We start from the raw sequence: 27,567 nt of genomic DNA on the forward strand, positions 1-27,567 counted from the left end.
AGGGCAACCACAATTCTCAAAAGCTTCACACACTCTTGATCAAGACAGTGTGAAGCAAAACCAATTTATGGTGCCAACAAGAACATCATCAATGGAAGACAACCACAATTCTTAAAAGCTTTACACACTCTTGATCAAGACAGTGTGAAGCAAAACCAATTTATGGTGCCAACAAGAGCTTCATCAAAGGAGTTCAACCACAATTCTCAAAAGCTTCACACACTCTTGATCAAAACATGATCAAAACAGTGTGAAGCAAAACCAATTTATGGTGTCAACAAGAGCTTCATCAATAGAGGGCAACCACAACTCTCAAAACCTTCACACACTCTTGATCAAGACAGTGTGAAGCAAAACCTATTTATGGTGCCAACAACAAAAGCTTCATCAATAGAGGGCAACGACAATTCTCAAAAGCTTCACACACTTTTGATCAAGACAGTGTGAAGCAAAACCAATTTATGGTGCCAACAAAAGCTTCATCAAAGGAGTTCAACCACAATTCTCAAAAGTTTAACACACTCTTGATCAAGACAGTGTGAAGTAAAACCAATTTATGGTGCCAACAAGACATTCATCAATACAGGGCAACCACAATTATCAAAAGCTTCACACAGTCTTGATCAAGACAGTGTGAAGCAAAACCAATTTATAGTGCCAACAACAAGAGCTTCATCAATGGAGTTCAACCACAATTCTCAAAAGCTTCACACACTCTTAATCAAGACAGTGTGAAGCAAAACCAATTTATGGTGCCAACAAGAGCTTCATCAATATAGGGCAACCACAATTATCAAAAGCTTCACACACTCTTGATCAAGACAGTGTGAAGCAAAACCTATTTATGGTGCCAACAACAAGAGCTTCATCAATAGAGGGCAACCACAATTCTCAAAAGCTTCACACACTCTTGATCAAGACAGTGTGAAGCAAAACTAATTTATGGTGCCAACAAAAGCTTCATCAAAGGAGTTAAACCACAATTCTCAAAAGCTTCACACACTCTTGATCAAGACAGTGTGAAGCAAAACTAATTTATGGTGCCAACAAAAGCTCCATCAAAGGAGTTCAACCACAATTCTCAAAAGCTTCACACACTCTTGATCAAAACAGTGTGAAGCAAAACCAATTTATGGTGCCAACAAGAGCTTCATCAATAGAAGAGAACCTGCACACTGAACACTGATAACCAGAGAATCCTTAACAGCCAACTCATCAGACCGTTTGGAAAGTAGTTTGTTATCTTTGGGAGTGAGAAGGTTCCTGGCCACCACTGCAGCAGTCATATCATTTTTCATCACAGAGTCCCCAACGGTAAGAGGACCAGTAGGAGAAAAGAAGGATGGGCGCCATATGTTGTCTTGAGAAGGCATTGCTGCCTCTTCACCAAAGTTCAAGTCAAAACGACGGTCGGCTGGGCCAGACATCCTCAGAAATGATGAAGGGGAAATGAAGTGCTATAAATCTCTAAAGTAAGGGGAAAATTCCTACAAGCAATAACTCTCTAAATGTACTTCTTGCACACAATTGGTGCCCTTATAAAAGAAAGGGCAACAGGGTCGTTGGTTCAAAAATCGAAGAGGCACCACTCTCCAGATTTCGAAGAGGCACCACTTTCCACACGCAACATCAGCTCCTCGGGTACCACAGATAACTTTACCAATGATCTCTGACAAAGTTTAGACACATAAATTTTGAAGATCTAGCTACCCTACTATTACCCACAAAGGTAAAGGAACAGCACCACTGCTTGATAACTAGAAAGTCTCAATGTGTGTCAACCTCCGTGCTCCGTGGCAAGGCAGACTGGCGAAAATGCCCAACCTTTACTCACATTCAAGAAAACACTCACAACATGATTGCTTTCTAAAAAATCGAAAAGGCACCACTCTTCGAATCTCGAGAGCTAGACTCCCAATAGGATTACTTTCTCAAAAATCGAAGAGATATTGCTCTCCGAATCTCAAGAGTCAGACTCCCAATAGGATTGCTTTCTCAAAAATTGAAAAGGCACCGTTCTCTGAATCTCGAGAATCAGATCCCCAACAGGATTGGTTGTTCGAAAACCGAAGAGGCACCACTCTTCAAACTTCGAGAGCCAGATTTCCTTGGATAAAGCTTGTCTGCAATCTTCACACGCAACATCAGCTTTCCATATACCACAGACCACTTTTTCAAAGTGCTCTGACAAAGTTAAAACATGTAAAGCTTGCAGCTCCCACTACATTGCTATAACCAAGAAGGGTAAAGGAATAGCATTATTACTTGCTCAAAAATCGAAGAGGCACCGCCCTCCGAATCTCGAGAGCCAGACTCCCAACAGGATTACTTTCTCAAAAATTGAAGAGGCACCGTTCTCTGAATCTCAAGAGCCAGATCTCCGACAGGATTGCTTGTTCGAAAACCGAAGAGGCATCGCTCTCCGAACTTCGAGAATCAGATTTCCTTGGATAAAGCTTATCTACAATCTTCACACGCAACATCAGCTTTCCAGATACACCACTTTTTCAAAGTGCTCTGACAAAGTTAAAACACGTGAAACTTGCAGCCCACACTACATTGCTACGACCAAGAAGGGTAAAGGAATAGCATTACTACTTGTTGTTAGGGAGACTCCTATATATGTTGACCTCCATCCTCCATAGACAAGCAGACCTGAAAAAATGCTCAACCCTTCCTCATATCTAAGAGGGCACTCCCAACGAAGCCTCTCGAAATACTCAGCTTTCTTCCCCCCCCCCCCCAATAATACCTATGCAAACTAGCCACACCAGAGCAAGAGTATCTCATATCATCAGGGTCAAAAGCAAGAGTATCCCATATCATGCTTTTTCCCTATCTTTTCCTTTGCCATTGTTCTTACCTGCAAGACAAGAAGAAAGAGAACAATCAGTCAGCACTTAGAATCAAGCTTCCAATCAGGAACTGACTGCCTGGAACCCCTTGCCTGACTACTTACTTGGCATTGCTCTCGAGTGCTCATCTTCAACATCTTATGCTTCCAGAAAAGATACCACATCTGCCTGAGGAACAGATAAGGCAAGTGAGAAGGATACAAGGAAGCATGTGGAGACAAGCACAACAGAACATGTGTCGATGCATCCATTACTTCATCATCAGCAAAAGTATCCCATATCATCAAGGTCGAACGCACTCTTGATTTGATGGACTTGTTTTGACCCTCAAATTCTTGAGTCATCCTTATACTTTGGAGGAAACCAGAAAACCCTCCAGCCCAATTCAAGAATAAGCTTGTGGAAAGTTACTTCTTCAAAAGCAAAAGTATCTCATATCATCTCTTCTCCATTTGCTTCTCCTTATCCTTGTTGCTGTTTACGACACAAGAAGAATGAGAACAATCAACCGGAAGCCGAAGTCAAACCTCCGATCCAGGTTGCTTGCTTGGAAGTCTAATTGCTTACCTTGTTTATTACCTCTTTCGGCAAATCTCCTAGCTCGGCGACTTGGGGGACTCCTACTATAGGGTTTTGTATCGCACTTGACCAAGCCCGAAACTACAAGTAAGCTTCAAGTGAAATTGATACATTACCTTGTGCATTTTCATCGGTTAAAGATACCATCCCTGGATGGAGGAAAAGTACTTCCAGATAAGATGCTACATCTACGTATGAGACAGATAAGGCAAGTGAAAATGATACCACACTTCGGTACTTAGAAGTTTCATGATTACTCAATGGCTTGGATCTTGCAAGTCCCCAACCGAGGAGCTTCCCTTACTCGGGAACTTAGGGGAGCACTGTTTGTACCATACTTGACCAATCCCGAAACTACTGAGCACCGGTCAACGTTATACCGCCAATGACCCAGAAGAGTTTCCCTCCAACCAGGAGGCCAATCACAGCGCGACATGTGTCGACATTAAAAGCCAATCATAGCACGACACGTGTCAACATCAGAAGCCAATCACAACACAACACATGTCAATGTCAAAATAAAACTAGAAACTCTCTTCTATAAATAGAGATCATTCTCTCACAATATTTCCTAATGTCATTTGTACTAAATCATTCACTAGTACTCACTAAAGGAAAGCTTGAACCTATGTACTTGTGTAAACCCTTCACAATTAATGAGAACTCATCTATTCCGTGGACGTAGCCAATCTGGGTGAACCACGTACATCTTGTGTTTGCTTCCCTGTCCCTATCCATTTACATACTTGTCCACACTAGTGACCGGAGCAATCTAGCGAAGGTCATAAACTTAGCACTTTCTGTTGTACCAAGGTCATAAACTTAATCATCATATCCATTTCTTTTGTTTTTCTTTAATCTCAATTTTCCCCATCTTTTCTATTCTCTTCTCTCTGTCAAGCATTATCCCTCACTCAATCTTTGTCATTATCACTCATTTGCCTCAACAATCTAACTTCTGCACTCTCTCTTTTCACTCTCTTTTTCTCTCAGTAAACAAAGAGAACCGCCATCACCACCACACCTCCGGTGAGCTTCACTGAACCGCCACCTTAAGGCCACTACCTGTCATCCTTTCCAAAACTCAAATTCAAAAGGATCAGACTCTCTTACATCTCCCTTGGACTCCCTACCTCTCTCACTTACTATGTGCTTGTTGCACAAAAACAGCCATGGCGATCGTCAACACCCTATTTCACGACCACTATCGTCCTTATCTCCAACCACCACGTCCATCTCCCTTATCATTCTCCCTGTATCTCAATTTTCTATCTCCCTCACTTTCTCTGTGCTCACGGTGCAGAGGCACCAAAATCATCGCCGACACCATGTCTTCCATCAACTCCTCGTCGTTTCCGACAAAGGTAAGTTTTGAAAACCACTCAAATCTTTGTGGATTGTGTTTTACTATATGTTTCTAGTGTTTTTTTTAAGGATTTTGGTGACATTTGAATGCAGAGATACCTCTGAGATTCTTCCCTAGTTTTTCCAGTGGTGTATGCCACGAGTTACAATCCTTTTCAAGCCAACTTCGACCACGGCTGACTCAAGGAAAGCTATAATACTAAACTACTCTCGTTTATCTTCATTTTGGTAGGAATAGTGTGAGAAATGGTTGAGTTTTGAGCTCATTTAGAGCTCTGGAATAGCTACCCAGATTCTGGCGACAGGACCCGCTACAGGGACAAGGTCGACCCGACCAGCCCAAGCCCACGACCCATTTACCCTAACCTGGATCCGACCTAGGTCTATTTTAGATTTTAGATAGAATATTCCCTTGGAATATTCTATTAACCTCTCAGTTACTTTAACAGAATATTCCATTAAAGTTAATTGTTGACCATTAGTTGACTTTTGCTGACTTTTTTGAAATTTTCTCAAAAACCTTCCTAGGCTAATTTTGACGTCTCGAGTCCATTTTTGACATCCATTTAGTGAAATTACTAGGTTTTGACGTAGTTGACTGCCGGGGCATCTTGGTTGACTTTTTTAGGGTTGACCATTGACTTTTCGTTGATCTTTTACGAAAATTGTCCGGGACCTCTCTTCGCGTATTTCAACGCTCTAATTCCGAATCTGCACTCCGTTTTCCCAAATTTAGTCGTTTAAGTTGAGTTTTACTAATGGTCCCAATATTATGCTTAGGTGCTATTTACTATCCAAGACTCCGGCTTTTCCAGCTCGAATGGATGTGACATCGCAGGTACCTGTGATTAAGTCTTTTCGTTTTTACGTATATGTGTGTATATGTGATTTTTCCCGACAACTGCTTTTATATATTATGATGTGATATGCCATGTTTAGCTTTACAAATAAACTTTTCGTATACTTTATATTTATAATATTATTTGTGAGCATAAACTTGTGGCATGACATCCTTGCGTTTTATCTGCTCATTATTACACGTTTGCACGGTGTCTCTTAGTTATTTGTACTATCTTGGGCTAAGGACCAGTTTCACGTGTAGTTCATATGCACCGTTTACATTCGCTTTGGATCCAAAGTTAGGTGCCAACTTGTCTTTTTGTGTGATGTTTTGGACTCATATGTGATTCGACCAGCACTACTCACGTGATGTAGTATTAGAATGTAAAACCTACACCTAACATGTTCCACTGTTTAAATATCTCTGCAATGGACTTGTGCGCCTACATAAATTAATGAGCATTGATTTCTTATAATAATGAATTGAGATTTGAAGTTGAGATACCTTGTTATTGTGCCTACATCCTTTAACTCACTTATGTTGCAGTGTACCTATTACATACTATTATTATAATATTTTTTGGGAACCATATACTTGTTTTACAGCAAGGGGTTACACTTTTCGAAAATGTTTTACTAAACTTTATTTTTTCAGGCCCACTCACCCCTTGTTTTTCGCCTCTTCAGGATTTTAGTGGCAGAGGTTTATTGACAATGAGAATTGTTGGTAAAAGCTGTTATGTAGGAGACTTCTCATTTTGGTATAAATTTCTTTACTCTTCTTGTACTACAATTTATTTATGCTCTGACATCACTTGTGTGATATGGGTTTAATTTCGCTCACATGCGCACTCTAAATTAGTCACTTTTAGGTTTTACACATTTTCCACATCACTACACTTTATGAATTTGTCACCTATCAAGTGTCGGCCAACACATCGCTATTCGGGTGTCTACGTGGACATTCTTGGTCAAGATGTGTCAAAATAATTAAAAGTTCATTAAATGGGAAAAGATCCAATACAAGTTACAACAAACAACCCAATAAAAATTTTGGGATAGCCAAGAAGCCCATTCAACAAGAAAACAAAAGCAGAAAAGGAAAACCATAACTCTAATCCGTTTCCAGCAGAATGGGCTTTTCTAAGTGGAATACCATTAGATCATAGTACATAAATGACAAAAGCAGAAAAGGAAATCAACTGCCCACTTAGAAAAGACCAAGAAGCCCACTCAACTGCCACTTAGTATTATGATCTAATGGTATTCCACTTCATTTCTAAGTAAGAGGTCTTAAATTTACCTCTTGCCAATGACGAATTTGAATCTCATTATGCTAGTCCATTATAAGATCTAGCCCACCACCTCTCCTTAGAGTAGATAATATCGTTTGTTCAAAACAAAACAAAAAATCACAACCTCAACTCACAATCAACAAATTAGTCATTTATGTCTTTGGAATCTAGGTATAAATAAAAGAATTCAACAAATTAGTCATTTATGTCTTTGGAATCTAGGTATAAAGAAAAGAATTTAAAAAATTAAAAAACAAATTAGTCATTTATGTCTTTGGAATCTAGGTATAAAGAAAAGAATTCAACAAATTAGTCATTTATGTCTTTGGAATCTAGGTATAAAGAAAATAATTTAAAAAATTAAAACAAATGTCAGAAGTGGGATTTGAACCCACGCCCTCGTTAGAGGACCAGAACTTGAGTCTGGCGCCTTAGACCACTCGGCCATCCTGACTATGCTTTGTTTGTTATATCTTATCACATATATTAACATTAGAAGGATGGACATAAATTCTACTTTGGGTTTGTATACTTTCAAGTACTTGTATTTCCACTTAGCACAGGAATAACGAAACACCCACATATTTTATTGAGATTAATTATCGTATGACGATCAAGTTCCACCAAATTAAAGATCAAAAGCTCGAAATATTCATTGAGATTGATTTCAATATCCAAATATTGTCTTATTTGAGTCATATGTAAGATGATGCAAATCGGGTGAACGTATCTTCATTAATCACTTGAGTTCGAAACCTGTTGCTACTCTCTTTTATTTAAATACTTACTTTTGTTTTTGCCTTTTCATATTTTTGAATGCACGTTGCTCCCCTCTATTTTATATAATGTTTTAATAAAATCATGGTTGTTTTTTAACAAAAATAAAATCATGGTTGTTGGCTACTAAATATATATAGAACACTTTTAAATACTTTACCAAGTTTACGTAGGTGTCTTCCACCAAAAACTCAAAAATTAAAGTTTAATTGGGTATCTCAGCAACGGTGCATATTTTTTTAAAATCCAAATAACTATCCAATCTTTAGGAGTGATTTTAGATTGGTTATAACCTTTTAAAATATTCTAAATATTTATATAACATTTTGAAAAATTGACATTTGTTAGGCTCACTTGCGTTAAGTGATGTTGTAGACAATTATTAAATTAGTTTTTTATCCTCAAGTCATTTTTTGTGCTTTCAATCTTCATATTGACACAGTTTAGTTAAGCAAATTTATGACTTAACTTGGCTAAAAGGAGTCTATTTGAGGAATTAGGGCTCCAAAGACGACGATTAATAGAGAGCAACTTTAGTCCACCTTATCATTTAATGCTAGAAACATCATCATTTAATGTTGGTAAAGTCCTCATTTAACGTATGTGACCTAACTCAATGTCTAATTTTTAAAACATTAGGTAGTTATTTGGAATGTTTTAAAAAATTGAGACTAATTTGATATCACAAAAAAAAAAAAAAAAAAAGTATTTATATGTACTTAACTTTTTTTTTAAATTCGTATTACGTTTAAAATAAAGAAAAAGACAGAATAAAATAATTTTGAGCTTGCAACACAATACAACTTGTAATTCTTTGCCACAAATGCATGGTGTTCATGGAGTAATACTAGGATGGCTATATTATTATATCAATTCGATCACAAAGAAGATAAGGAAAGCTGATGAGAGGAGAAGTGGGCTTCAAGCTACGTGCTGGACATTTGAATATGCAAAAGCTAAAAGAGTAAATATAAAAAGGAATATACATACATTTATATAAATATGGGAAATCATTTATTTAACACTTAAGTAACACATAATATGTCACTTAGTACTATTGTCTAATGATATTACTTTTCACTTGTAAGTGAGAGGTTTTAGGTTCGATTTTTACCCAGACAAATTTGAACCATATTATTACTAGTCCATTGTAAGGCTAAACCTATCCTCACCACTTTAGTGTAGAAATATCATTTGTTCAAAAAAATAGAAAAAAGTAACACATAATATAATTCCTGTTTTAGAGTATGTTGTAAATTAATACGTCTATGATGTAATCATTAATATTTGTAATGTAAGTAATCATGTCACAATGGACTAGCCATAATAATTTGGTTCAAATTTGCCGTTGGCTGAAATCGAATTTGAGACACTCTTTCTTATAAGTGAAGAGAAATATCATTGGACTTTAATACTAAGTGATAACTTGTACTCGCAAATACCGACATGTTATAGTAATAACAACATCATTTGTATTTTAAATTATAACCATACTATAGTCACATTAGATATTATATTTGGACATGTTTACTTTTCAACTTGGTATAATTGCTTCACGATGCTAGCAAAGTGTGCTGAGTTGAATCCTAGAAGGACAATCACTTATTATATATGGAGAATTTCAAATTGAAACCCTTAAAAAAATCAACAAAAGAAGCTTGTCATAAGCACATAAAATAATATCAAACAAACCAGATGCATGCATGTGAGAAAGATTTTTGCATGCTTGAAACTCCAAGCACTATAACAAGAGGAATTTTGTATCCCAAGACGAGAATTCGAACTAGGCTGCAAATGAACGAGTATATTATTCTGGAAAACTAGTTTAACTTACATTATGAATGTATGTGTGTTCTTTTTTTATATGCAAGAAGGTGAATTTGAAATTAGTTATATAATTAAGAGGGAGTAGATAGTTATATTTATGATCCAAACAATTTGTCTGTTCTATTTTTTTTTTCCTTACAAACGATAGCGTTAGTAGGTTAAATTGGTTTTTTTTTTTAACAAAGTAGGTTAAATTGTTAAATGTTAAATAAATAAATAAAAAAAGATTAGTAAGGATCGAATCCACACCCCAATGTATATACATTATTACTCTATGCAGCGTCATCTACCTATTTAATTAGATCTTTCTGAACATATCTTTGTAAAAGGTATAGCATCTTGCATAAATTTATAAATAATAATGTCTAATTTTCCTTTTTAGACAGCAAGGTTGTTGCCTAATTTGGAATAGACCAAGAAGAAAGGTAGGCACATATCCTCTTTGCCACGGCTCAAAATCAACCGACAACCAAACTACTCTCTCTCTCACTCTCAACACACGCATCCACAAGATCAACACATGGAAAACTGGTTAATAATTTAAAGTAGTTTCAGTCTATCGTACAATGTTTGATTAATACAACTAGGAGAAGTAAAATACAAAAAAAAAAAAAAAAAAAAATAGAGATTATATTCAAGAGAGAAAATATAAAAGAAGATTCTTATACAGTAGCTCATGTTGGGGGGAACTCTGATAAATAAGTTTTCACATAAAGTTCCTCAAGAAGGGAAATAAAAAATGGGAAGCTGACTAGCTAGGGTGACACTAAATTAACTTTGATGATTAATTATATATTACTAATTCGCATTACTAGTGTTAATTTTGTAGTAGCTGGTGATATGATATGATGATCATACAATAAGAGGGTCTGTTTCAAGCACCTCTGATGACTTGACAACCTCATCATCTTCCATGTTGGGATCCTGGTGATCTGAACTTGGTGGTGGCCGTGGTGATGATATTGGTAATATTGAAGAAGTTGTAGAAGCAGAAGAAGCTTGGGTGAGATCATTTGCTCTTTTGACCTGAAGATTCCAATCTGTTGTGCAAAGGACATAAAACATGAGCAAAGCACAAGAGCCTTGAGCTGCAAGCAATCCAAGCCACAGCCCTGCAAACCCCATTTTCACCACGAACCCCATCAGCATCGCCACCGGCATTCCCACCAAGTAAAATGACCCCAAGTTTATGTTGGCTCCAATCGTAGGTCTCGCGCTTCCCCTCAGAACACCGCAGCCGGTGGTTTGCGGGCAGTTTCCGAGTTCGCACAGCCCTGCTATCGGCAATGCAATCGCCGTGAGCTTGAGTATCTCGGCGTCATTAGTGAAGAATCTCCCCCATTGGTGCCTCATAAATGTTGTGAACAGCATGGCTAAAAGGCCTAAAGCCACCGAACAACCGAGCGAGACGATCATGGAAATGCGTGCTCGTGACGGTCGATTAGCGCCCAACTCATTCCCAACTCTCGTGGAGACGGCGAGGCTAAGCGAAGAAGGGAACACGTAGACAAGAGAGGTGGTCTGGATAAGTATTCCCATTGAAGAAATGGTGGCTTTCGGGTTGGCTAACAGTCCGCACAGCATTATCATGAACTCATACCACCACCATTCGAGGCAAACGGAGATGCAGGTCGGGATAGCGAGCGCAAGCAAAGATGACCAGCCGCGGAGGCAATCAGCGCTGGGACAAACCCACGAGTCCTTATAAACATTGGAGAAGTACGTGAAGGAGAAGAGCAGGATGAAGAGGTTGAGATTAGTCCAAACCATGGCTATGGCCACTCCGGAAATCCCCATTTGGAATTTAACGACTAGGAGGAAGTTTAGAGGGATGTGGAGGAGGACAGAGATGGCGGAGCAGTAGGTCACTGGCAATGTGATGTTTTGGGTGCGGAGATAAATTCTGAGGGGGTGGAGAAGAGAGAGAAAGAAGAGGTCAGGAGTGGAGAAGAGGATGAAAGTGTGGGCGACGGAGGAAATCTCTTCGTCCTGGCCAAACCAGAGGAGGACTCTTTTCATGTTGAACCACATGAAGGAGATGGGGAGGGAGGTAGAGAGGAGAAGGAGGACGGTTCTCTGAAGGGTTAGGCCGAGGAGCTTCATCTGTTTGGCCCCGTAAGCTTGCCCGCAGATGGGTTCCATTCCCATGGCGAGGCCGGAGATGACAGAGTAGCCAGTGATGTTGGCAAATCCAATTGAGAGAGAGCCGCCGGCGAGCTGAAGCTCACCGAGATATCCTAGAAAAAGCATGGAGATCATGGCTCTTGAGTAGAGAAGTAGGCCTGTCATGGTTGATGGACCTGAGATCTTCCCTATTGCCTTGATTTCTTGTACAGCCTGAAAAAATGCAACAAAAAGAAAGATAGCAAGAACTAACACATGTTAATTAATTGTTTTATCTCTAATCGCCGTCAGGCTGGCGCAGGTCCAAATATTATTAATTAATTTAAAACAAGAGCCGTATAGATAAACTTTTTTTATATGATTGTTACTGCTTTTAAATGTTTTTTGTTTTGTTGTATGATGAAAATGATTGTAGGGGTTTTGTTTGTATGTACCTCTGAGAGAGTAGGCCATCTACGGAGCTCTTTATCGTCGTCTTCAACAAAAACATCAGAACAGTGAAGGTCGTCGATGGTTTTGTTGGAGGTTTCCATGAAATTGGTTTTGTTGGGAGAGAGAAGTGGGGAGGAAGAAGAAGCCTTTGGGTTGCACATGATTGATTACCTTAATTTGCTAAGATGAAGCTAATGATGCTTTGGATAATATTTTAATGAGCAAGTGTGGGAAGAAATAGAACTAAGGACCCTGTATTTTGTTTTTGGTTGGGGGGATTTCAATGTGAGAAGGGGAAGTAGGGTGAGGAGGTTTTATATGCACATGGAAGGAGTTGGCCGCGATTTTTTCCTTCATCAACGTGTCAATATATCCAAGGAGAACACTCAGGGAAAAAGTGTCCTCCCAAAAATGCTTTGAAAGGATTCATTCAGCCAAAAAGATAAAATGGAAAAAAGATAAAAATCGAAAGAAAATTGCTCATGGGGAGGTTGTGTGGGGGCCGACTTTCCTTTCTTCCCTAATTTTTAACCCTCCTCCCTCTCTCTCTCTCTCTCTCTCTCTCTAAAAATATTAGGTTAGTCACTTCATTTTGTTTTGCTATTGTATGAAAGTTTGAAAAAGTTTGGGTGGAGAAACTTCAAGAAATAAGAGAAGTGAAAACCCAGAAAATGTTATTGGTTGCTTTTGACCGCCATGCATACACATAGTCTGTTTAGTTTTGATGATAATTGTACCCCCATTTTGGCACTTTGTCAATAGTGGGATTAACTTGGTGTTGATGCATACACCGTTAAACTTTTTGCTTAAGTGGATAATCTTTTTTAAACCCCTCCCCCCAATCTTTAACTTGAATTGGGATCTGGTTTTCTATACCAATAAAGTAAACAAGTTTATCTTTAATTAGGATGCCATTGCCAAGTGGAATTGGTAGCAAAAAAAGCCCTTTAATTTGTTGGTTGCTTGCTTGAGAAATGACAAGAGCCTATAAGTTGGTTGTGTATTGTTGTCTTTGAGAATATGGGCAACAACTGCAACTGTTGGCTAATTTGTTGGTTGCGTTTGAACTTTTTAGCCATGCATGTTTTGCATCTTGGAACAAAACACATGTAGCAACACCCATTATCAGCAAAACTCTTTGCTGTCTTCAACTATTTGATTAGAAAACAACGACACATCACTAACTAGCTTCTGACTAGTTAGCTCAATTTGAGAGGTGCCAAAGCTTGTATGCAAAACCTGTTCTAGGCCCTCCCACCCCACTTAGGAGGATTTAAAGACATGGGTTTTGAAGTCAATCAAATATTATAACTTGTGGTAGAGTTTGTATCCCTTCAAAGTGGCTTTGATTTCATGATCCATTTTTTAAGATCCTAATCGCATATGAAAAGTAGTAATCACTTTAGTAAAAAAGATAAATCGTCGTCCTTCTCTAGCGCAACGCTAATTAGGGCTTTGTTTGGTGCAAGGATTGGTATCTAGTTTAGCTATGTCCCTTAAATTCTCACATTTATAAAGTGGACTTGTTTTCTCTACTATGTCGTTTAAGGAGCTTAGTCTCATCATTGTTAAGTTCATCAAGCATGAGACAACACAACTATTCAGTTGATCATGTGCGGTTAAGTTTCACTTCCCAGACAAGACCTGGATGAGTAGGGCCTTTACGGGCCCTTGCTATCATTCTATTGAGAGATGTTGCTCGAACTTTTTTCATGCACTCAAACTCAAGCCAGATAGATGAGGTTGCTGGTTTAGGACGTAAACAAGAAATAGAGACTTGAGACGGGATAAAAGGTATCAACCACCAGAAAGACTGAGCATCAAGATTTGCTTAGTTTGCCGGTAAATTGGGGCATAACCTAATTTAACTAAACAAGAGGGATTTTGGTTTTTGTTTGGGGAAGGGTTTTGTCCAAGTGAGGAGAATGTGTGGCAAATCTAAACTCATCTTATGTTGCACCTTTTTCATTATATTTTTTTATGGATAATTATGTAGGAGGATATATCATATATGTTGATGGGTATGTTGGAGGTTGGTGTTGTGTGATGGAATGGAATGGGACCACTGAAATGGATTGTAATGGATGAGAGAGAGAGAGAGAGAGAGAGAGAGAGAGAGAGAGAGAGAGAGAGAGAGAGATCGCTCTGTGTGTGTGTTTGGAGAAGAGGCAGGCAGATGGGAGAAAGGGAACACTGAGAGACAATTTCGTGCTTCACTTACGACCGTTTTAATTTGTATCCTCTTCCCACAACAGAGATGAGTCTGTCTCTCTGTTGGAGAGAGCCTTGGCTCTCTCTCTCTCTCTCTCTCTCTCTCTCTCTGCGTCTGTTTCCTGCTCTGCCTCTTTGCCTGCTACCACCAGCCCAAACAAGCAGTGATCGATACTGAGCAAGTAAAACTTTTTCCCTCCTCCCATTTTGAGACACGGTTACTTTACAACAAGAAGCCACGTAACAATATCTTAAGTCAATCATGCACCAACATAAATGTAACTGTTTTGGTATCTCAAATCAACTATGCACTATCACATGATTTAACTTTCTAATATGACACTGCATGATTGTGTTGGTGTATACAATGACAGAGTGACAACTCCGTCGCATGGAAGTCCATCTCTCCTCTTTGAGTGACTCCAAGAGACGGAGAAACTTGAAGAAAGAAAGAATCAGATTTCATTTGTTGGCTTGCATTGTAGAGATTGTATTGCATCCCAGAAACCCATAACCCCTGCCCATGTCAGATTCTCCATGTGTATCGAGCTCAATGAGTTTTTTTGTTTCCTGTAGAGAAAGATGAGACTTGAGAGGTGCGTGTCAAAAGCAACAAAACCAATGGACCAAAATGAGTGAAAACTGCTAATTAAAATCCAAAAGTTATGCACAGAGTTCCTCAACTGCAACTTTACCGATCAATCATGCATACAAATATATATATATATATATATATATATATATACATATATATGTGTGTGTGTATTTTTTCTTACAAAATATAGATTTTTGTCACATTCTTCTGTCACACATTTTGTAATCTTTGATATGAAAAATGAAAAGGATTCACGGGTCATTTTTTAGGTGTATTATACATGCACGAACGGTAATTTAAACACAAAAGTGGTTTTCCTTCCAATTGCCAAAAAACAAACCCATTTCGAATTTAGCATCTTAATTGGGTAGTGTGGTCTCATTCACTCTCACCCAAAATGAAAATTCCACCAGTTTGTATCAACCCAAGTTGTTGTTATAGTGGGGATTTATACTTATATACTTACACTCAATCAAGAATTTCAGAATTTTTGTTACCAAAAAAAAAAAAAAAGAATTTCAGAATTTTGATGGGGCATCAACCACATAAGTGCGCTTTTGGTTACTTAGTGACTAGAAATGTATGACCACTTACTCGTAGTTGTAGATTTGACGTTAAATATGGAGAATAAATAGACGTTTTAATTTTAAACTTTGCAATTTCTCTTCTAATGGTTTGTAGCACTAAGTGGTACAGAAAATGAATGGCGAAGATAAAATATAGAAGATCTAATAGTTGTGGAAATCAATGCTAAGTGCCAAAACAACAAAATAAATAACACTCTGTGCATCTCCAATGCACTGGAAAATTTGGACTCTAAATACGAGTTTAAGGTTCTCCAATGTGTGCACCAAAGACTTAAAACTTATATACAAGTCTTTGGCAAAGTGGAGACCCAAATTTGAGCTTCAATTTGAGAATTGAGTTCAAGGTGAAGCCCATGCCAACTAGGAAAAATGTTATTCAACTAAGAAAAATGAAATTTGAGTTTTGAATTCAACCATCTCCAATACACAACTAAATTGCTAAAACTCAAATATGAGTTTGAGTCCATCGTTTTCTTCTAAAATGCAAATACTCACATATTTAAATTCAAAACGAGGCTTAAAATATGAGTATTTGCATTGGGCAAGAAAACCAAAACACATAAATCCACCACTCTCTGGGATCCAAATTTAAAAATAGAAAATAATAAATGCACACCACTTAGGCTCTCACACTCATATTTAATTTTACCGTTGTTTTCGTTTGATTTATTCAATTTGATAGCTAAAAACAAAGAGGGGTGTGAGAAGTTAAAAAATGTGTGTGAAAATAGTATCTCAGTAACCTCTCACTTACAAATGAAGAAAAATACCACTAGAACGTAAAATTAAGTATCAAACGCATCCTTTTAATATTAAATAAAAAGATTAGTGACCACAAAAAAAAAAAAATAAAAAAAAAAGGACTCAGCTTCACCCATATCATAACAAAATAAATATACAAATTCCAATGCAAGTTTTTGGGGAGAGGATTTTTGCAATGATAGGACTTGTTGGGATTTGACACTAGAAATAAAAAGATTATATTCCTCTTAAAAAAACACGAACAAATTCACAGATTCTCCTCTCACAAGAGCTTTTCCCTTGCCTTTCCGGGAAAATCTGACACGCTTAAAGCTCTCTCAAAAACAATGTGCCACTATACTGTAAAGGCCTTGTGTTCTGCATGCTTAATTCTTTTATTTCCAGAAGCCACTGTGTTCCCCATACCACTCTGCACTCATTAATCTACCTTCATTTTGGACCTTAACAACACTTACATCTAAAACTGAACGGATTTTGTCGTCGGCGCGCGAGTGGGCGATTCCTGGCTATTTGACACACTCACGCGTGAGCAACTAATCCAAATATTCTTCAACAGTGAAATGGATGGCACCCGAGAGATTTACTTTACTTTTTCCCTCTTTCTTTTCTTTCTAATACTTGTAGAAGCCTGTCTAGCAAACAATGCACGGGATGATTAAAAGCAGACAGACTGATAAAAGCAATGAAGGCAAGAATTTATTCCAAGGTCCAGATACAAAGAAGAAAATAAATTTTAATTTAACTAATAATATTAATTGATTTAAACAAAAAGAACAGGAAAAAAGAGAATAAACAGCAAACCCATCACAAGAAAGAAAACTTCCAACAAAAAAGAGAACAAAAATAAATAAATAAATCAGAGAGAATAAAAAGGCATTGTCTCCATCAAGGTTTGAACCAGTACATTTCATTTTACCATATTCATACGACAAAGTCCATGCACAAAACGCATGAGATTCCAATACCTTGTAATCGGACCAACATCGCCCAATCGAAGCTTCGCCCGAAAGTAAAATATTATATTTTCATGACGAATAATTCTCAAACAGCCGAAACATATATCTTTGGTTGGCAGCAAACTAGTCTTGGATTAATTTCGGAATCTACGGCTGAGAGAGGCTGTACCTACTTTTCCATGGCAATTTGCCAAAATCCCGCAGATGAGACTGATTTTCATTCAAGAAATTCTCCACTAATTGTAGACAACTTATCTCACCGGGCACCAATTGACATCTATTACATCAGCAATTACTTCAACATATTTTTCGCAGCCAGCGTCTGCGAACAACTATCGCTTTATGCCAAACTTGTTTCCCACGGCACTTCTAAAAACAGCAATGTCTAACATCACCCGTTCTAAATGAATTTCCCATGTCTAAACATACATTATCCATTCTAATGTTGAGGAATGAATTGCCTGTAGCTTAGCTACAGTCACAGGCTTGACCCTTGATTTTGCTTTATTTACAGCATTACCATTAAATTAAGGCTGGGTTGGCGTTTGGGCCGGTCACATTTTGTGTAGTGGGTTTAGTTCATTTCTTGATATAAGCCCAACCCTTAGGGAGTGAAAATGACAAGGTTGCCCCATCAAGGGTTAAAATTTGACAGTCAAGATGGTAAGTTAGTAAGGGCAATTTTGTCCTATGGGTTTGGGACGGGTTGGGTGGGTTGGTCGTGTCCTTCGGGGAGGGTTTGGGGGATGGGAGCCATGTTGCGTTTGAGAGAGAGAGGGAAAGGGAGGAGTGGGGGAGAAAGAGTTTGATTGCGGGATTGACGGATTGAGGAACTTTTCTGCTTTTCTACTTTTCAAATCTTTACAATTTTTTACGTCAATCGATTCCATCTTCTTCACTTTACCTTTCATTTTGGTTTTGTCCCTCACAAATCTCTGCTTCTGTCCGTCTTCATTTCACTCTCTTCCTCTCAAATCTTGTGTTCTTTTTTTCACATAATAGTCACGAGCAAATATGGTTTTGGTTTATTTAGAGATTTTGTTTCCAATCTCCATTTGGTGCCTTGCTTAGATAGGCTCTGCACTCATCATCGACGACTCTACCTTCACGAAGGACTCCGCAAATCCCAAGACCAATAAAGGTAAAGCACGTCCACCTCTCCCTTTCATTCGTTTTCATGGGCGAATGTCAAATGAAGTGACTCTGATGCATGCACGTGTGTATGGTGTATTATGTAAAGGGGTTTCTCAATCTTTTGTCTAGACTGAAGAAAAGGCGGATGGAGCTCTCGAAAATTTCAAATTCGAGAAAAGAGAAAGGTACAGATCTGCACCTCTGTCTATATTGAAGTCCAAATAGGATGGATCTATGAAACTATGAAAGCTAATATGTGAATAACATTTTTTGTGTGAAAGCCTTAAAATGGAGACAAAAAAGGAATGATGGCAAACATGAAGAGGGCTCTGGTGCGAGGATGTGCTGCAGCGGCTTTAAATAATGATAGAGGTCAAATAACTAGATTGTTGGAAGAATGCATGCAAGTCATATCTTGTGTTAAAATGCATGCATGAAATAAACATGTTGGATGACTAGTGAAGTTAGGCTAGTCAACATTCTTTGTGTAAAATGCATGCATGAAATAAACATGTTGGATGACTAGTGAAGTTAGGCTAGTCAACATTCTTTGTGTAAATTAGGCAAGTTAGAAAATTAGGCAAGTTAGGCAAGTTAGGCTTATGTCTACTTTCTTTTCCTATATATATGTTTCATTTGTAATTGTTTCTTCATGAAATACACATCAAAAATTCTACATGGTATCAGAGCAGGTTCATTTGTAACCTGTCTCTGCCATTCTTGCTGCTGCAATTTTTTCTTTCTTTCAAAGTCTAAGTCATGACTGAAGAAAGTTCTGTGAACCATGATGAGGAAACCCGGCACAATCTCTCTCCAAACTTCTCAGACGTTGAGGTTAACACCAATCAACGTTTGTATTCAGTTCTCTTAAACGAGTTCAATTATCTTCCTTGGTCCCGAGCTGTTTCACTAGCTCTCGGAGGCAAAGGGAAGTTAGGGTTTGTAAATGGAAGCGTGGAAGCTCCAGACAGTTCTTCCTCTACATACAATGCATGGCTCTGCAAAGATCAACTTGTCATGTCCTTACTGCTCAACACCATGGAGAAACATGTTGCTGAAATTTTTAGCTACTCCAATTCCGCACATGATCTTTGGAAAGCTTTGCAGGATATGTATGGAAATCAAAACAACTATGCACGGGTCTTCCAATTAAAGAAGGACATTGCCAGTGCTCAACAAGAAGGGAAAGCATTTGTTCAACACCTTGGGAGCCTCAAAGCCATGTGGAATGAGTTGGATGTATATCTCCCTCATACCACAGATCCTACCATTCTCCTAAAACGAGCTGAGGAAGACAAATGAAGAGACTAAGGAACGAGTTTTTGATCCTAATAATGGCTGCTCTTTTCCTTGGAATGGTCATTGCTTTCGATTTTTAACTTATCTGTGGGTAGAGAATTTTAATGAATTTATATGTTTTCCTTTGCTTTTTAGTGTTTTTAGGTGATTAGAGCTGAACATGGAGAAGTTTTTGAGACTTTTAGACATGTTGGACCTCTCAAGGTTGATGTGGTAAGTAATTTATGGAGTTATATGTGTAGTGGTCAAATTGTTTTTATGTTTGTCGAATTCAATTTACTGGTTATGCTATAACTTACTACTGTTAATTTTTACTCCAAGTAGGATTTTTTGAAAGACAAACTGCAAGAAGATTTTCTTGGCCACTTTGATCAATTGAAGTGATTAGCAATTACGAGCTTGGTTATATCCAACAGTTCACTGCCTAAATACAGAATTCATATAGAAAATGCAATCTAGAAAATTCATTCAGGTATAGTGTATAGCTTGAAATGCAATCTAGAAGGGTAAATCTGAGTGACTTTTTCTTTGTTTTAAGCATTGACAGATGCTATTGAGCAACTGTCCACAAAAGAACTAATACAAAGTACTTTAAAAAGAGAGAACCATGTTATGCAGTGTGCCTAATCAGTGTACGTATGGCACAGTATGTGCATGTGTGCGTGTGAGTGTGTATGTGACTATGTGAGTGAATGTTGTGCAGTGTGTCTAATCAATGTGTGTGTATGTGACTATGTGGTAAAGAAATTGAAAAGGAATGTAAAGGCCTATTCCTTTTGAGCTTGAGCTGGGTTGCCTGCACCTCAGTATCATTTCCTTGGATTCTAACTCGCATTAGTTTTGGATCACCCGATACGTCAAAACCATCACTTTCTATATCACTTAGTGGTTTATTCACTTTGTGGATAGCTTCTTCTCTCCAATCTATAGGCTCCACTTGGAATCAACATTTTTGGTATGTAGTATTCTGAAATGCATTCCTTAAACGCCATTGTTTGATTTGGAAGATTATCATGTCAGTGTCTCTGCATATTATGATCATTAAATTGTGCTGCAACTTCAGATACAAAAGGGTCCTCATGATTTGGATGCAATTTCAGTTTGTTCTGTTAATGGTTAAGAAGACATGAATCACATGTATGTAAATATTGCATATCGTATATACACGTGGAACTTTTGACATGTTTTATATGGTTTAAAAATCCGCAGCATCGCGCGGGCACCATCACTAGTGTGATTCTAACATAGGGATCTCACCAAGAGCCCAGCAGACGATGATCATAAATTTCAAACAGGAATTGAATAGAATAAATTGTAGAAGCTCAGATGTATAATTTGCTGAAGCACTTCACGTGGAAATTGAGTTCAATATCCATATACTCGCTGGCGGGCCTTTAAATTATTTGAATATCTTCAACTAATTGACCGTATGGCAAGTAACAGCTATGTTCAAATTTTCCCTAACTATTTGAGATTTTACCATCTCGGTGACGAAAAAAAGTAGAGTGAAAAGTAGGTACAACAGAATACCTCATGTGACAGCTCTGGGCTTTTGAGCAGTAGAACGTGGAATAGCCAAGATGGCCACCAGGCCGCTCGCTAAGGATGCAACTGCTGCCACGGCAAAGGCTGGTGCGTTTCCACCACCAAATAGCTGATCCCATGGTCCACTTCCTAGTGATACGACCACCTGTTCTCAAAAAACAAATATTCATGATCAAAACCAATATAACAAAGATGATAACTGTTATTCACAGAGAAGTCCATGGGAGTTCAATCAATATAACAAAGATGATTACATGCGATATTATACACTAATCTACCATACTAAGGGAAGGGAGGAGGGTTTGAACCCGAGACGCAATGGGTTGAAGAGGAAGGCCCTAACCAACAGTGCAATCTACCACTTGCAATTATCGAGTAACTGTTATAATAAGGGAAAATAAATACAATTTTTTTCAAAGCATGCTCTTCAACTCAAGCATCGATGCTTTGCATAAGGCACCAACCAATACCTGAACAGTTGAACCATGACATCCTAGTAGCAGCAGTTTAAGGGGTTTTGTGAAACAGGGTATTGTTTCTTGGGTTGTGTCAGTAATTCGTCCAAAAATGTGATGGTAGAAAACAATTTCAACTATGTTTCACATAATAGAACAATGGAAAGGTACAGAGCTTAAAATCGATTCTTCGTAATCAATCAATTGGTTAGCGACTGCAAGTCCCAGGTGAGGAGATGCTCAACATGAAAAGGTGGTGCTTATTTTCAGAGCTAATAGGCTTGAAGAAGCAAACTCATATGTGTGTATATACATTGAATACATAGAAGGTGGTGCTATGGGAAGAGGAAGACGAAACAACAACTTAGCCAGTGGTAATTAGGAAATATATCAAAACATATGACTTAAAATGAAAATTTAACCAATGATAGGATATGACAAAGAATTAGGATGCATATAGATAACCCCAAAGTTGGGACAAGGTGCAGGTGTAACATATGTGCATGTATCGCTTCACGTTTGGTTGATGATTGTAGAAGTGTAATATAACCTTATACCAGTAATGCATTTCATGTTAATTTAGTTTCTACACAGAAGCGCACATATGCATTGCTGAAAGGAAAATGAGTGTTCTTACCTGTGGGATTACTATTGCCAGATTCAGTACGCCCATTGACAAACCTACAAGAACCAAACATCAATGTAAGAAGTCCTACAGCTATATCTCCAACGAAAACTTTTTAACCACACCACCTTCTGTAAAAGAAATTCCCACCTTGGCCAAGTCCCAAAGACTCAATTCGAGAAGAAACCAGAGCATATGGAACACTGTATGTGATCTGCAACAAATATTCTGGTAATTTAAATTTGGTTCATAGACCAAGTTCATACACAAAGCATAGTCAATCCATAATAATTGTGCAGTGAAAGACCTCCAAAAACGATAACTTTCAAATCCATCCAAAATGTTCCAAAAACAAAAGTGAAAGGGATCAATAACTTTCAAATCCACCCAAAATGTTTCAAAAACAAAAGAGAAAAGTGAAGGTGACTTTTCTTTGAATAAAAAAATATTACTAGATAGGTCAAATTCTTACAGAGAAGATCCCAACTTGACACCCCCTCCCCTCTGACAGCAGCATATTTTATTCTGAAGTAATTTGATATTCTTTTGATGTAAAATTGCTATTATAGCATGCTTGATCAATCATTAGTTACCAAAAGCTAAAGATTGATTGTAAGCACTCTGCTCACAAAATTTAAACCTGTTTGCCTTCTAACAGTGAAATATACATTGGCAAATAGAACGTATGCATTGCTTTCAACCAGAGATATAAGCTTACCGCCAATGGAACACCAAGAAGTGCAAAAATAGCCAGTGCAGCTATCACAATGCCAACTGGAGGTAAATCATGGCCCGAAATGCCAATACTTTTGTTCACAAATGTAATAACAAGCATCGCAAGAAAGCAAAGAGTCATGAGAATGCTTGAAATCCCCCACACAAAACCAGCCCCCCATTTCCTGCAAAGCTTCTCCATCAGCACAGAGGTTATACCAAGAACAACCGAATTCAACATCAGACCAAGAGCTCCCATTCTAACACCCGTACTATAATTTATCCCTTCATTTGGCTTGCCACCATAAATCTCTCGACCCATCCAATCAGTATCAAAAAGAAGAAATGGAAACCACCCAATCCAGTTTAGAGCAATAACAAGTAGGATTAACCATACAGACCCTGGGAAATATTTAAAAGCCCCAAACAGCTCCCAGAGAAAAGCTTCTTCAATATGACTTGACTGTCCTGGCCCTTCATCAGCAAAGGGTGTGGTTCTGTTACTTGAACCCAGAGGTATTTCCTGAGCTGCTGATATGCTTATACACGTAGTAATTGCAATGAAGGCAGTGTCGACAAAGAAAGCAGACTTGAGGTTTGCACAGTTAACATTGCACGCTGGGGTAATTGAAAATGGAAAAACCTTGAACAAGTAACTGAGTGATCCAATTGCATAGCCAAGAACATTGCCAACCGCCATAAACAGAGAGAAATAAGCGTTTGCCACTCGAGTTCTTCGATAATCCTTTTCTAACAAGAGAGAAATTAAGAATGAGAATAAAGTGTTACTGGTTTTTATTTTGAAACTTTGAACATCAAGCACATTTGATATTTTCCGGCAGATTGGCAGCTAAGTGATGTTTCTCAAAAGAACCAACCACGTTCCATGCATCAATAATTTCTTGGTTTTCTTAGAGACCTCTGCAAGACTGCAACAAATCAAAATTCTAGCATTTGCAGACATAGTCTCTGCACAATGTCCATCTCGCATATAGGAAAATATAAATAGCTTTCTTGCTACAATAGTAGCCATTATTCTGTATTGCATTCAAATATGCATACAAACTAGGCCATCCAACAAGCAAACACATAATTACGCAAATAAGTAGAGCCATCAACGGATAAAGTGGCTAAAATGGGAGGATTATCAATACCAAAGTTTCAAAATTAGGAAAATGTTTACAGTTTGAGCCTCCAGCAGATCATAAGTGACCTAATTTATGATGAGTTTTCAACAGCATTTTTTCACAGAATATAAATACATATTTGAAGTTAAAAGGTTATAAAACAACCGCAAAATTCTTAAAAAAATCATTCCAAAATTGACTAAAAGTTGACTAAAGTCAATGAATTGAATAGTCTCTTTTTACTACGGTCTAATTGTATTTCTGAGCACCAATTTATTCCCGCGTACAGAGTAAATATATCGTTTTATCAAAAAAAGGAAAGTTGGCAAATTTAATAAATTGAAGGTTCATACCAGTGAGATCAGCGAGGAGAGCTCTACAAGGACCCTGAGTCACATTATTGGCCACGTCCAGAATCCAAAACCCGAACACGAACACGGCGATGGCTCTGGGCCTGATGCCGCCTCCTCTGTCACCGAGCAACCACCCGATATCAGCAGAGAAACCGATTATTAGAACGGAAACGGCGATACAGGCCGCTCCGACGACAATGAAGGGGCGCCGGCGACCGTATCGGCTTGTGCAGCGGTCGCTCATGTGTCCCACAAGGGGCTGGACCACAAGGCCCGATAAGGGGCCACAGAGCCATATGATGCTGGCCCAAGCGTGAGGGATTCCGAGCTCTTGGACGTACGGAGTCAAGAGCGAGAGCTGTAGGGCCCACCCGAATTGGATTCCACACGCCACCGATGCCACTCGGAGGAGCTGCCGGAGTGGGATTCGGGTTCTGACCGCCGGTCGAGCCCTGACGCGGTGCCGGTCTGCTTCTGGAGCTGGCATGGCGACCGGTCCCCCCTCTCTCTCTCTAGCACTCTCAAATATATACCTTCCTTCTCTCTTTCAGCGTAGAACTGTAATCGAAGTTTCTCTCTCTAGAAATGGAAGATGGCGTAAAGAGAGAGACAAGGTGGCGCTTTTTTGTTTGGCCGCGGGAACGTCAGATGTGAAGTCACAGTGAAGGTGAAGTGGAAGGGTGTGCGAAGACTGAAATGCCCTTGAATTGTGATCAAATTTACGGAGGTGACCTGGCAAAAGCAGTCACTATTTGAGTATTTGTCCAATTCCCAGGAAAATATATTCATAATTTTAATCGGAACCAAACATACTTATTTTTGCATGTGGTTTTATCTGCCACTTGTTGAATATGACATAAAGGTTTTCTTTTGTTTTGGAACAAACGATATTATACTAAGCGGAAAGTGATAACTTTAATCTCACAATCGGTTAACAATAATATAGTTGAAATTCACTTTTTACGAGAATCAAACCTAAGACATCTCATTTAATCCTTCTTTTAGACTCCACCTAGACGCCTAGACACCGCTTCTACTCGCCCTCCAACAAACGTCTAGTACCTGCTAAAACTTTGGTATTTACTGAGTTGGGCAAATAGTAGTATTTTTTGTTATAAACCCTTTCATGATTGGAGTTTGGAGTGCAAATTATGATTGGAAGTGAGGGCAAAGTCGGTGTGTGGCATTTTGGCATTCGGGAGCTCAACAGTCAACTGACAAGCAGAAGGTTGCACCGAAAGGCTAAATTGTTTATGTAATGGACACAAAAAAAAATGTATATAATTTGGTGGTATTCATTTTTTAGTTTTGATGAATGCAGGCTTGTTTGTTTGCTGGATGTTTGATGGTGTTTGGATGTAGTAGAGGGGTTAGGAGTTTCTTAAATTTTGTAGGTAAAATGGTTAGTATTTGATGAAAATGATTAAAACCGAACCGAATAAAACTCAATCTGTGTTATAGAGGATTAGGCGAGTCAGATTACATCTTAAGGGTAGATTGTTAGACTGATATTGAAGCAAAATTGATAATTATTTAAATAACGTAACAGATAAAATTACAATATTTTAATTTAATTTAAACGTGGCGCTCAATTTACTTATAATTCTCGCCTTAACTATATCTACTGAATGCGTAATGTGTGGCTTGTTGACAAAGTCTTGTCTCTTGAATGATCTCTATACACTAATTTAAATGTGTCATTTTAAAAATTGTAATAGTTCTTACGTTTTAGTGAATACCCATATCTTTTCTCTACTAAAAGAGAAGAATAAACCATTTGATCCTTAAACATATGGAATTTTAGAATTTCGCTTTTTTGATCCATTTAACTCATCTAAAATTGAGTTGGAAAAGAACTTTTTGTCACTTAGTACTACAGTTTAGTGGTATTGCTCTTCATTTGTAAGTGAGAGGTCTTATGTTCGATTCTCGCCAAATGAGAATTTGAACCACATTATTGATAGCCCATTGTGAGGCTTAGCCCACTCCCTCCCCCTCAGTCTAAATAATATCGTTTGTTAAAAAAAATTGTTTTCTATCATTAATTAGGTGTATACATTGATATATCATTATCTCGTTGTCACTAGAATAATAAACATCCATGTATTGTTAAAATGCTCCCACTAGACATATATATTGATGTTGGAAGTCAGCAGTCCCACATCGGACAGAGGGAGAAGATAAGAGTACTTTAAATAGATTACCCCACTCTAACTAACACCGATGCATTTTGTGATAAAACCCCACACCTGACGAATTGGGCAGGTAGTAAAGTGGGGACAGTACGGTGTTGTTGGAGTGGGCCCTCGGCCCGTCGACCTAAAAAATTCAACATGGTATCAGAGCCAGGGGACCGGCCTGTATTACCACGTGATTGGGTGGGTCCCCGTTTGGCCCCGTCCGGTGGGTGAGCCCCGACATGGCCCCACGTGGTTGCTGATGTGTGAATCTCCACATGCGACCTATAAAAATAGGGTCTCACGTGTGGAGGAGTGTTGGAAGTCAACAATCCCACATCGGATAGAGGGAGAAGAGAAGAGTACTTTAAATAGAATTACCCCACTCTAACTAATACCGAGACCTTTGTGATAAAACTTCATACCTAACAGATATGATAAAGTGAGGATAGCATCGGTATTATTGGAGTGGGCCCTCAACTTGTCGAACCGAGAAATTCAACATATATTGATATATCATTGTCTCGGGCCACATATAATTTGATAAACATGTGATACTCGTCTTCAAGTAAGGTTTGGGGGTTTCGGGGTGGGGATGTTAATGGTCATAAAAATAAAAGTGCATGAGTACTTGTTGAACAAGCATGCTTTATGAGATGCCTTATCCTATATAAAAACTCCAAGGAGTTGAGTATTATTAGAGAGAGAAGGAAAATTAAAAAGAGTGGGGTTGACAGGTACAGGCACAATAAAAATTATAGTACAATTCTCAGCATGTTGACAACATTGGATGTTTGTTCATGATGTTGGAAGGTGGTGATAGGTAGGGAATGATCATCTTTGTGAGGATTTTGGGGATTCGTTAATCATGTTCTTTCATCGTATATTGTGCGGTCAGAAATTATTTTAAATATTTTTATTTAAAATTAAATA

General features: G+C 38.3%; 2 protein-coding genes, 1 long non-coding RNA gene and 1 other non-coding gene across 6 annotated transcripts; 1 reads left to right on the forward strand and 3 right to left on the reverse strand.

Annotated features, from left to right (window-relative positions):
* Window positions 1-7,304: 7,304 nt before the first annotated feature.
* On the reverse strand, window positions 7,305-7,388 carry TRNAL-CAA (transfer RNA leucine (anticodon CAA)). The gene has a single exon. It is a non-coding gene; the product is annotated as a tRNA-Leu (tRNA).
* Window positions 7,389-10,185: 2,797 nt separating this feature from the next.
* On the reverse strand, window positions 10,186-12,378 carry LOC103441751 (protein DETOXIFICATION 48-like). The gene is made up of 2 exons (XM_008380449.4): window positions 12,097-12,378; window positions 10,186-11,875 (listed from the first exon to the last, which is right to left on the reverse strand). The coding sequence occupies exons 1-2, from the start codon at window positions 12,253-12,255 to the stop codon at window positions 10,391-10,393; spliced, it is 1,644 nt and encodes a 547-aa protein (XP_008378671.3). The 5' UTR covers window positions 12,256-12,378; the 3' UTR covers window positions 10,186-10,390.
* Window positions 12,379-16,336: 3,958 nt separating this feature from the next.
* On the reverse strand, window positions 16,337-25,273 carry LOC103421334 (sucrose transport protein SUC4-like). Of its 2 annotated transcripts, none has more exons than XM_029107267.2 (6): window positions 24,458-25,273; window positions 22,982-23,727; window positions 22,414-22,477; window positions 22,276-22,319; window positions 21,169-21,328; window positions 16,337-16,877 (listed from the first exon to the last, which is right to left on the reverse strand). In XM_029107267.2, exons 1-5 carry the CDS (start codon window positions 24,942-24,944, stop codon window positions 21,170-21,172), a joined length of 1,500 nt encoding a protein of 499 aa, XP_028963100.1. In that variant the 5' UTR covers window positions 24,945-25,273; the 3' UTR covers window positions 16,337-16,877; window position 21,169. The 2 variants fall into 2 exon arrangements, with proteins under 2 accessions (XP_028963100.1, XP_028963101.1); XM_029107268.2 differs by having other exon boundaries at window positions 16,337-16,881.
* On the forward strand, window positions 17,751-19,946 carry LOC114826621 (uncharacterized). 2 transcript variants are annotated; one of them, XR_011583337.1, is made up of 3 exons: window positions 17,751-18,346; window positions 18,446-18,524; window positions 18,621-19,946. It is a non-coding gene; the product is annotated as an uncharacterized lncRNA (long non-coding RNA). The 2 variants fall into 2 exon arrangements; XR_011583336.1 differs by having other exon boundaries at window positions 18,446-19,946.
* Window positions 25,274-27,567: the final 2,294 nt, after the last annotated feature.

This window comes from Malus domestica, chromosome 08 (assembly GCF_042453785.1).
Source record: "Malus domestica chromosome 08, GDT2T_hap1".
Taxonomy (NCBI): domain Eukaryota; kingdom Viridiplantae; phylum Streptophyta; class Magnoliopsida; order Rosales; family Rosaceae; genus Malus; species Malus domestica.